This window comes from Ornithodoros turicata, chromosome 1 (genome assembly GCF_037126465.1).
Source record: "Ornithodoros turicata isolate Travis chromosome 1, ASM3712646v1, whole genome shotgun sequence".
In the NCBI taxonomy this organism is placed as follows: domain Eukaryota; kingdom Metazoa; phylum Arthropoda; class Arachnida; order Ixodida; family Argasidae; genus Ornithodoros; species Ornithodoros turicata.
In genome coordinates this window covers 24,206,614-24,217,901 of record NC_088201.1, presented here as the reverse complement: position 1 = coordinate 24,217,901, position 11,288 = coordinate 24,206,614, and the positions used below count along the sequence as shown (strand labels likewise).

The 11,288-nt window shown below is 44.3% G+C and overlaps 2 protein-coding genes across 2 annotated transcripts; both read right to left on the bottom strand.

Annotated features, from left to right (window-relative positions):
- Positions 1-820: 820 nt before the first annotated feature.
- On the bottom strand, positions 821-4,567 carry LOC135397690 (clotting factor B-like). The gene is made up of 7 exons (XM_064629300.1): positions 4,412-4,567; positions 2,845-2,922; positions 2,705-2,757; positions 2,327-2,439; positions 1,971-2,212; positions 1,567-1,727; positions 821-1,308 (listed from the first exon to the last, which is right to left on the bottom strand). The coding sequence occupies exons 2-7, from the start codon at positions 2,900-2,902 to the stop codon at positions 1,147-1,149; spliced, it is 789 nt and encodes a 262-aa protein (XP_064485370.1). The 5' UTR covers positions 2,903-2,922; positions 4,412-4,567; the 3' UTR covers positions 821-1,146.
- A 1,000-nt stretch (positions 4,568-5,567) lies between these two features.
- Positions 5,568-10,771, bottom strand: LOC135397680 (clotting factor B-like). The gene is made up of 7 exons (XM_064629289.1): positions 10,706-10,771; positions 8,703-8,787; positions 7,667-7,719; positions 7,315-7,427; positions 6,282-6,523; positions 6,066-6,220; positions 5,568-5,997 (listed from the first exon to the last, which is right to left on the bottom strand). The coding sequence occupies exons 2-7, from the start codon at positions 8,779-8,781 to the stop codon at positions 5,836-5,838; spliced, it is 804 nt and encodes a 267-aa protein (XP_064485359.1). The 5' UTR covers positions 8,782-8,787; positions 10,706-10,771; the 3' UTR covers positions 5,568-5,835.
- Positions 10,772-11,288: the final 517 nt, after the last annotated feature.

Genomic DNA, 11,288 nt, shown 5'->3' with positions numbered 1-11,288 from the left:
GAGCCAAATGAACACAAAAGCCATATGCTTCTTTGCAGTGGCGTTAATTCTCTACTAATATTGCTCTCAATAAGCTCAACGGTAATTCTTAGGGTGCATCAACCTGCATCGTGAAGTCTTCAAAATTATCGCATGTCCGGAATCTTTAACCCACACATGACATGTGAGAAGCCGGTAAATTTTCAATACAGTAGTTATACAGGGAATCAGTCCACTTTAAGGCGTTGTCCATTCCTTCTCTGCTGGATTTGATCACAGCCCTTCCTTGCACCATATGAAGATCATTCAGAGAGCACGGATTCAATGATTACACTGACTTGCGTTTACTTCGCATTTTGCTTATGTGCACCACACGTGTGTTTCGCGGAGTAATAGGCGACGCCAAAACAACGCTTGGCAGAATTGGTGGTGGTCTGTGCAAGCAGACCACCTTGCATAGTGCGGAGGATCCTCCGATAGTCCTTGGTAATGTGACTTTGTCATATTCTCGCACACGTGGAGAAACTGAAGACAGCACGTAGACCTTGCTTTACAGCACTCTATATAATTCCCGTCGACGTGACCTTTGTGTCGGCCTGGACCGACTACATAAACGGCCATTTGACTCGATAAAAACTGACGGGTAATGAGTGGTTGAGCTGTAAGGAGAACAGCGCTCGGAGCCCCATAGTCAAATTTCTTGTGTGCATCGTGGCCCGCTTTCCACATTTTCATATATTGCTGATTCGTTGAGATTCGTGTCTGATGACCAGCACTTCCATGCTGTACAGTTGGACCCAAATGCTAGACTGACATATTTCACTGTCATGAAAAGAAAACCTGTAGAGCCGAACAGTTCTCTTTATTCGCCATTCCTCGGCAGACTTCCATAACAATGTTACATCATAAAAGCTTATTGCATGATAATAAAGAATTTTGGCTTCACATTCATAAGACGCCATCAAGGCATGCACTTCATCGAAACAACGTATTCGATTGCTTAGCAGTCTCTGTGTAAACAACAACCGTACTTCGTGATGACTATCCTCTTGGTTGGGGGGCATCTTCAGTCTCTTTCTGGTGACATTCACAGTCACATCCTTTGATGAGTGTGTCGTTCTCGCCAGAAAAATGTGTTACATTAGGTTATCGTGGCACTTCCCCCGTTCAACTATTCATGACATCTTGAATCCAAGGCAGGTAGTAGGTGACACGTGTGTAGATTCCAGGGTTTGTCTGGTCTAGACAACTTGGACGATGCGCTGCAATTCCAACGACAGACCAGCGCACACTAGTGTCTGGTACCATGAGTGGAGATGCAGTAAGTCTCTGCAAATATTTACAACATACAAGTTTTCAGGTTGTTGCGGGCATAATAGTACACTCTGGTTGTCTGCAAAGGGCCTTTTTACACGTGTAGGTGTAAAACCTATTTTGACTAAAACATAAAGAAATTAGTGGTTACTGATATACCATATTTTCTCGCGATACTTTACCATAGCTAACCTTACTGGCATAATTCTTTGTTCGTCATGCTGGTACGGCATATTTTAAAAGTCAGAGTATCATAGTGTGTTTCAAGCTTACGTCGCACTCTCCCTGTTTCCCACGAAGGTCAGAGCACAGTATAGAGTCTGTGATTCCCTGGTCGATCTCAGTGACTCCCTTCCCGTTGTAGTGACTCTGGCAGTCATTGTTTGCTCCGATCAGTACTCTCGATGACCTGGGCGCGAACGGGTCGCTAGCTCCTGAAAACAATTAAAAAGCGAGTTTTTTTATTAAACGGAAATATCGAAGAGTCCGTCGCAGGTCGCTTCGTGCCTAAGTCAGTCAGTCAGATTTTAAGCAGAGCGCTTAATGGAATGACAAGTATAGTCGATTCAAGTCTTAAAAGAATAAAAATGTGAATTTCACAGTCTGCTAAAAATTTCTCGAATTCAATCAGTTTTACTTTACATCTTCGTTTCGCTACGGACACTAACAATCAGTACCTAGTTTTTTGGGCAGGAATTCAGACACGAAGGATGGCTTGTATTCATATGCTTGACCAGCTTTCGGCAAGCATATGAAGGAGGTGCTCTCTGGTACATCCTCCCGGAGTGTGAGGACAGCAATGTCGCCGTACGCCTTTCCACGAACGTACGACGGATGGCGGGTGATGAAGAAAATGTTGTGCTCTGCGCCAGTGTCGGACGATGCACCGCCCAATAGCACCGCGTATCGCCGAGGGCTCCTAAGTAAAATAAACGGTTGGCATGTTCATTTCGAGTTCGGTGGAGTAAGAGTGCACATAGTATACTGAAGAAGTGCATATACCACTTAAATATATTCTTGCCAGGATGCTTACAGTGGCTTTCCATCGAAGCAGTGCGATGCTGTAAGAACGTGGCTCCTGCTGATGAGGATTCCTGCACAAAGGAAGCTGGGCGTCCTGCCAGATGAGAACTCCACGATGGAAGCCTAGAAAAAAAAAACAAAAAAACATTGAAGCGTACTGTTACATCTGTCTCACATAAAATAGCAGATGGTGCTATATCCTTGGTGTTCATTTTGGTGATTGCCAGTCTTGTCAGGAAACATTAGTTATTACAGGAGTATTGTGCGGCTAATTCTAATTGTAAGACACATTTATTGGTTACTTCGTAAATCTGACCACACTCTTAATCTCATAACCCACTTCAACATGAAAAAAACAAACAAAAAGAACATTGAATGACGAACGTACCAGCCAAGGCCACTCTCCACCAGTTTTCGACCGAGGTCCCTTCGAGCCGCAATCTGAAACGAGACACGTGTTCATAGTTTACGTGTAGTGATCCTTGCTACCATCGGAGAGATATCAAACATGTCTTAGCTAAAGATCACCTTGGGCAATAACGGCTGTCGCCAGAAGCAGGCAGATGACGCAGGTTGCAACGTTCATGTTCAATCTGGAAGTTTATCCTAGAATGGACCAGTGTTGAGGTGAGTTGAGTTCTCAACTGCGGGTCAAGACGATAGTTGACGAAAAGACGTCGCGTGCTGGTGGTAGAAATCGAAGTCGCTCCTTTCTGATTACCGCTTAGGTGTGCTACCATTACGCTACGCCCACTTGTTCTTTCTTTTCTTTTTTTCACTCAGCAAGAACAATCTGGTTTAGTAAACATTTGAATACAAACAAAAAGCCTATTACAAATGCATATATGAGCAACGATGAGCTGCAATGTACATGAGATGTTGTGCTATGTGTAGGTAATGTATGTACGTATGCATGCATGCATAATGCTTAAATACACTTAATGGTTAAAATGAGCGATGTGCAAATGCATATGTATGGCACTATGCCATGCGTTGGATTACCACGTTCGTAATCGTACTACTAACAGTACGTGCTAACTATAGTAGTATACAACATCTATAATTACTACGTTTTACAGCACCTATATAACGTACGCTGCCATTTACTTAGTCTATTATTGATTGAAATAACGTCGTCATCGCGCGCTCGTGGTGCATTGACAAAGGGCGATGTCGGCTTAGTGTAGTGGTAGCACACCTAGCTGCCAGTCAGTCGGAGAGCTGTGGGTTCGACTCCCTCTACCGGCACTCGCTGACTTTTCGACAACTGCCGTCCTGGAAATCATTGGTTAGGCGTTGGTGAGGCCTAAATGCTGTGTTCGTTCTAATTGTTCATTCAGCCTCTGCATCGTATTCCGGCGTGTTCTAAGAAACTACACACGTGGCATTGACGCGATAACGGGGAGTTTTAGTGAATCGCTTTTACTCAAACGGTTCGCGAACGGTTTTGCCGTGACCCAACCAGACGATTACGCTCTGGAGCCAGTTCCCCTTCTCATTGGTCCCCCGCGATACCGTAGGCGAACCGCTTCATGGAAATCGATTCACTAAAACTCGCTAATGCCACACACTCCTGTTCTTCTGAAACATTTTTTTAGTAGATCGGGGGGTGTTCACGATAACGGTTCTGAAAACAGGACAAGCCGATCGTGGTATTCCTTTGAAGTGGCTGACGTCACATTGTCTAGCTTGGATTTGATAGCTTCCTTTATCGTATCGTATATCGTAGAGTACGTCAGATCTACTAACACTCCGTAATAGTAACATACTATGGAATTCGTCTATGGAACGATACGACAGAGGAAGCTGTGGGAATCAAAAATCAGCCACGAAATGTCAACCGTTCCAAAGGAATACCGTGATCGGCTTACTGTGTCTTCGGAACGGTTATCTTGAACACCTCCCCCTATCTACTAAAACACTCTAATATCTCCTACAGCTTTCTGTAAGACGAAATCAATCGAGTTGTACAAGTAATGTGGAACGCAGTGCTGTCTGCCTGCCACATTATTATGACGGCAACTCTGCATCTCTCTCTTCCCCCTCTTCCAGCTGCATCGTTAATTCCACGTATAATCGGACAGCAAAACCTCACCTTGACTCTGGGCAACCTGTCCCTCGTGCGTTGTACGACGATTACAATTATCCACTTGTTATATACCTGCCCCGTAGGGTACTGTGATAGGTCACTTTTTATCACGTGATGGAAGTCCCTCTGCGTAACTTTTCCGAAAGTACCGCACCCTTTGCAAAAAGTGCAAGGGTACGAATCGTCGGCACGAGGTGAATGGGAAACGGTCGTATTAGCCCTCGTATGTTCTGAGGATAATTAGCAGGTATGACCAATAACAAGGTCCGGGACACGCCTTACCTTACAAGTGGAAACCGTTCAGCGGACAGTTGGATGGGAAAGGTAAATACGAGAAAGTCGTGATAGGGTAATAAATCGACTTGCTTAGAATGAAACATGCGGTTGGGTATCGTGATAGTGGCGTGGGCTATAATTCCTTGAAAGATACGTGTACTGAAACCCGCAAGGTATACCAAAGTTTCGTTCTTAGGGCTGCCATGTATGCAGTTACACAAGTCCTTGTGGAGGATGGGCCTTGAACCGTTCCGTTGATCTCTTCGGCTGGTTGGTGATGGGTTGAAACAATGGAGCGCAGCTCGATTTACGGCTACCGTGAATTAAATGTGGAAGTAAAGGATCGCAGGAATATATGTCTATCGTTTCAAAAGTGTAGTCACGCAGCGCATACCTTTATTGAAGACTGAAGGATTGAACACTGTGCGTTCTTTCGAGTACTTTTTTTTATTGAAGATTGCAATACACACATTGGGCCCATTTATATATATATACGAAGACAGTGCCACTGTCGAAACGTCGACCCCTTGCCCATTTTACTTTTTAACGTCTCCCCATGTAATAAACTAGTGTTTGTAACTTCTCTAAAATCTGTTTCCGCGTCTTTTTTAGAACTTCTGTAAAACTTCGTGGCCGTTTGATAATCCTTTTACCTCACCCTATATATATATATATGCATTGGACCCATATATAAGGAAAGCGGCAAAGGAAAGGAGAGGCATGCTGCATGCGCAGCCCCTGAACGAAAGTTATGGCTGTGTTTGTGCACTTGCACAGTTATTTCTTGCGTACTTTTATTTTAGAACCAATTTAAAAATCAATGCTCTAGTCTATTCCTAGACATGATAATTTTACGAACCCAGAACAAAATCAAGACATGCCCAGATCTGGTGAAGACTATATTTCTAGAAATATTTAGTGTTTCTATCGCATCAAATGTTTGCTATATCCGTTCCCAGTGCATGATGACCAACGTCGCTAGCTAAACTGTCTGATGCTACCCTGAAAACTCGCTTCCTTTGAACCCTTGACTTCCGCTGCCTCCTTCCAACATACTTTCTCCCACATGTTTTCTTTTTCTCCAACTTCCAGCTATTCCATATGTTCTTCTCCAATATTATCTCGTGCTTCCAGAGCACCCGAATAGGCATCATTCAGCTTTTCAGAATCCTCTCAATCCAAGGCACATAGAGTGATACACGAGAGTAGACGCCAGGATCAGTGTCCTCTTCACACTTTGGACGATATGAAGCAATAGCAACCACGGACCACGTCACGCTCGTGTCAGTCACCATCAAAGGAGAGGCACTCAGTCTCTGAAATGGCGTACAGAAACAGGATATCAGAGCATGTTTTCTACATTCTATTATTACGTGACGCTTACATTGCAGTCCCCCTGCAAACTACGAAGATCAGTGCAAAGGTGAGCCCGAGTTAGTCCTCGGTTGATCGGCACAAGCTTCTGCGTGGAATAGTGGACCTTGCACACCGTGTTGTCGGCTATGAGCACCCGTTGGGACTTCAGGAGGTGCGGTCCGCCTGTCAAAGTTGCAGCGCGTTTAGCGACACCGTATATAACGAGGGCAGCACGAAACAGTACCTGGGGACGACGGTAGCCATTCAGCTACATAAGCGGGCTTGTAAGCGAAAGTCTCGCTGGTGCTAGGCAGGCAGACAGGTGATGTCGTTGGTGGGACATTAGAGCGTAGGGTGAGCACAGCGATATCGCCGTATGCCCTTCCCCGAATGTAGGACGAATGCCGGGTGATAACCTGGATGTTGTACTCAGTTCCAGAATCTGTGGACTTCGACTCCAGTTGCACTGAGTAACGACGTGTGTCTCTGCACATGAAATCAGTTTTGTGAATGGGTTCGAGGCTTTGCATGTGTCAAGTACAGAAATAAATGATTACAAAATAGAAAATATACAGCGCTTCGACAACGTACTGGAACCCCCTTAAAATGTGTTACACCTTGCTTTCGGATTCTCAAGAGTGTTTGAGTCCATTAACAAATTTTTGTACCAGGTTCTTCCATAGCGGTTATACAGTGGAATAAGTGGAATTAGGTATGTACTGTAAGGGACACTGTTGTCTAAAATCAGCACTCCGTGGTTTATCGCATTTCAAATATACAGCTGTTGCAAGACTTCTTTCGAATAATAAACACGTGCTGCACACGGTCCACCTTCAAATACAATATTGGCGCAACACTTCCAAGCGCAAGCAAGGTAATATGAAACGGCGAGATACTGACAGGCGATTTTAGCTAACCGTGTCCCCAACAGTACGTTTCCATAAACATAATAATTACGTCTATGCAGTCACTTGTCTACGAATCATTGTGGGCAACCAATGCAACTAAGTGGGACCAGGAGCGCGAAGTACTTGCGTTAAATCACTGCTCTGTTTCGTTGCGGTGTCCGTCTACAATTGTATGTTTCTGTCGATCCCGTTTGCGTGAGCATTTAGTATTATGGGAACCGGTAGTCTTTGCGCCGCAGGCTTACACTGAGAGCGAGTAGAAAAGCTACTGACTCACATCAACCGAGAGAGAGAGAGAGCAACAGATTACAACATTCAAGCTCTTATGTATTTTGCGTTACGTAGACAGTATGCAGTAACACATCTTACAATGACTTGCCATCAAAACAATGAGCGGCTGTCAAGACGTGATGATCACTGATGAGTACTCCAGCACAAAGGTAGTCCGGCGTTTTTCCAGAATTGTACTCCATGACAGATGCCTGCGTAGTACAGTACGAACGAACTGCGTTACGTCGGTAGACATGCTGCACCGGTTACACTGCTTAATAAACGTGTCATGTATAGGACGAGAACATGCCTCGTAGCTATATTACTATTAATATCGCCTTGTAGTTATTATTGTTGATAACCCCTTGTGGCTATAACTGTTGATGGCGGCGTACAGGCACGGTAGTGATTTTATATGGAAATGATAAATTATAATCTGAATAACACTCACCAGCCAAGGCCATTCTGCTCCCTGATTAGACTTGAGTGCCTTCATTCCACACGCTGCAAGACAGGATTAGGGCTATTATTCAAATTAAGGAAGATGTATAGCAAGTAAATCAGGAATAAGTAGAACCACTCGGTACAGACAGTGATGCGCAATAATTGTTGGTGATGGCGATCATGAAGAATGATAAATCACGCGCAAATTTTTGGTTTGGTTTGGTTTTAATGAAAAAATAAAATGGAGATTTTGGCTTCACTAATGTGAGGCCCGCATCTCCACATCACTTGCACCAGTTACTTTAGTGGAAAACTCCTGGAATGTAGATGCCAATGAAGGTGAGCAGGATGGTGGCGATGATGCTGATGCTGATGATTAGTGGTGGTGGTGATTCCGACAGAAAGCAAGTACACAAACACTGAGATGTCATAGAACGCGCAAACAGGCAACACGCAAACAGTCAAACAGCAAAACCCACAAAACACAGATAGGCTCAAAACTTGTTGTCTGCATCAATGTCCCGGAAAAATTTCACTATGGCGGAGAACGCCAGGTGTCTGACACTGTGATTCCAGGGCCCAAGTACTTTTGAAACGCTGAGCGGAGGGCCGTCCACTGCTGCGAGCTCCGACTGTAGAAGGCGACGAGCTTCAATGTATCGTCGTACGCAGGACATCAAAATGCAAAGGTTATCACACTTTCCATATTGTTTCAGTAAATTGCGTACGATCCTGCGGGAACTAATAGTTTACGAATATCGTTAACATGGCCTGACATGAGACATTTGTCGACAGGAATTTTAGCATATTGATAGCATGCAAAATGCGGCATCGCCGCTGTGAAACACCATTATCATTATCTTGTTTTTGTGTTGGATGCTATGTCCAAGAAATCTTGACACCGTAGGCCGTAATGAAGATAAAAAGCGTCAATAAAAGTAGAAGATAAATACTTATGCCATGGAATGCCACGTCTATAAAATAACTAGACATCACGAATGCACATCAGTACAGAGTGATTGATGTCATGGAATAGGGCTTACCAGAACCCTGAGTCGCGGCTGATGTCACTAGCACAAGACATGTAATGAGACTCGCTGCTGTGCTCATCTTCACCTTCATTGCGTTCTACAAGTGTACAACGCAAAAATGCATCATTCTCAGTTAACAGCCTTCTATTTCCATCCTGTAACCAAACTAAACCTTCCGGGTTTCGCTTTGGATTGAGGAAACATTCAGAGATTCAGATTCAGAACATTCAGAGAAACATTCAACAGATTCAGCTCTGGAATAACAGAGTAAAGTTTCATATTGTTTCGAACAGGATCAATGAAGAGTTCTAGCTGTAGTATACGCAAGAAAATGCCGTGTTCTTATTGCGTACGCCCTATATAACTATTCATTTAAAGCAGATCACGTCATATATTTAAGCTCTGTTCGCTTGATATCATGTGTGTTGTTGCCGCGATTTGTGTTATCCATCATACGAACTGAATAATGGCGTAGTGTTTAGTTTTGTGCTCCGTCCCCTTCAGCTACGGCGAGGGACGTCAGGCGCATGTACAGTGTGCACCCGCTATTTCCTTGCTGACTAAAACTCTCCAATATCTTGCGTTAAAAACAAAAGTACTAAAACTTTGTCGTACATGTTGGTCTCAAAAGAATAAGCAGAGAAGATAGACAAGAGGGAGTTTGAGAAAATTAAGGTAATTATGGCTGTTCCGTATCACCTTTCAGGCGGGCCTTCAGAGAGAAACGTTAAATCAAAAGTCTGAAATGCCAGAGATCATGCTTTGTGAGGTGGATATGTGGACAAGGTACACTTTCACCCCGCTGTCTGCAACACGGTTTCCCCTCTTCCCTCACGAACCGAAAACTGTAAAGATTATTTTTCGGCTTTGCTCTGTAGTGAGCAAATACATGGCTCTGATTCAGCACCATTTCGGCCGAAAATAACGTTTTCCGATTCTGTTCCGTTTGACACCACGATCGAATATCGCTATATTCAAATAACCGAGTTGTCAAATAAATGAACATTCAATTAACCAAGACCAGATTAGAAATGGAGAAGACATGAACGGGAAAAGACATATGATGTCAAGCTGTGAAATAGGCTGAAGTAGAAGACCTGAGGCTTTCTGCTTCAAGCCTACCTTCACCGGATCGCTGCATTTTCAACTTTTCTAGGGTGCCTCAATGCTAGCTCCATCTGCATAGGGTGAAGACCACCGCGTCGACTGCTACGAATTTCCGCCATCTTGACTCCCACGCACAGCTCGCGACATGCTCGCAGAAGTGTAGCTATACGCTGAGCTACACACTACATTTTAAAGTTGAGCAAATACCTAGCAGAGGAGGTTTGAAAAAGTTGGTGAAATCGGTGCACAGCATTCATGCATGGTGAGCGTGGGCGTCAACATGGCGGCTTTGCGGCATTCGCTCCTACAAAGGGTGACTCCACCCTACGCAGAGGTACCTAGTATTCAAGCACCCTACACTTTAAGAAGCTGTGAAATAGTTTGACGTAATGACTTTCATGCGTAGTGTACGAGAAAATGTGGTGGCATGTCGGGCTCCGCTCGTGGCGCCCTAAAATAACCTCTTAGAAAAAGAAAGTAGACATGAAACGAAAACATATCAAAGGCAATCAACTATGTGAGCAACAAGAAAAACAGAACAGGACCAGAGCGTTAGAACCAGACAGTCAAAGCAAACGTAATTTGCTCTGCTTGAACTTTTACGCTGTCGTCAAGTTCAGACATCCGCAATCCAGCGCGCGATAGACAAATTTCTTTCGTGACGATGTCTCGCGCGGAAAATATCAAGAGCTTAGGAAAGCAAAATATATCACTTCCTGCAATTTACGTATTTCGCAATCATAACACACACACTCTCTCTTATTGCAGAATAATCTTATCAACATTTCAAGAGTCAAATTTCACCTAGGTAAAACGCGGGGCAACGCCACTCACCTTGACTTAAATACGAGAGGTTCTGACATCGATGAGTCTGATCACCTTCACCTTATATATAGCTATCCACGTACCTTTCTGATATATACAGGATCGTGATTCGTCGAGTCTGGCTCACGTGATATCCGTCGTAGTGCAGTACTCTCCACAACAACCGAGAAACGGTGGACAGTAGAGAAGAGGATGAAATAATTTATTCAAACGGGTGAATGAGCAGCACTTAGCACCACTTCGGAAGGTCGCCGATAATGAGCCTCGAGGGCAACCGAGGGCAGCCGATGACGCTGCCTGTGTTGAAAGAACCGAGAAAAGTGCAAACGGAACTCATTCCGCACGAAGGAAACAAGATAAATCCAAGGCGAAGGTGAGGAAGAAATAAGGCGAAATAAAAACTGTTGCGGATATTAAAGTTCGTTATATTTTGTATGAGAGACCTCGTGATGCAGTAACTCTCCCGTAGGAATATGTGAAAACACTTCATTTTCTCCCCCCCCCCCCCCCCCGTCCTTTTTCTTTGTAACATTCAGACCGGAGAGTCGGGTTTGGGTTCGACGATAAGGGTTCAGTTCCGGTTCAGCTCCGGAAGGCAACTATAATGGTTCGATCCGGTTTTTTTCCAAACGGTTCAGTTCACGAACCGGTTTCGGGTTTCACGGG

Coding starts and splice junctions, on each gene's coding strand:
- LOC135397680 (XM_064629289.1), bottom strand. CDS start 8,781: ATGAAGGTGAAGATGAGCACAGCAGCGAGTCTCATTACATGTCTTGTG. Junction 7,720..8,702: donor AGCCGCGACTCAGGGTTCTG/GTAAGCCCTATT, acceptor CCTGTCTTGCAG/CGTGTGGAATGAAGGCACTC. Junction 6,221..6,281: donor ATGGCTACCGTCGTCCCCAG/GTACTGTTTCGT, acceptor CAACTTTGACAG/GCGGACCGCACCTCCTGAAG.
- LOC135397690 (XM_064629300.1), bottom strand. CDS start 2,902: ATGAACGTTGCAACCTGCGTCATCTGCCTGCTTCTGGCGACAGCCGTT. Junction 2,758..2,844: donor GACAGCCGTTATTGCCCAAG/GTGATCTTTAGC, acceptor GTCTCGTTTCAG/ATTGCGGCTCGAAGGGACCT. Junction 2,440..2,704: donor GTGGAGAGTGGCCTTGGCTG/GTACGTTCGTCA, acceptor TTTTTTTTCTAG/GCTTCCATCGTGGAGTTCTC.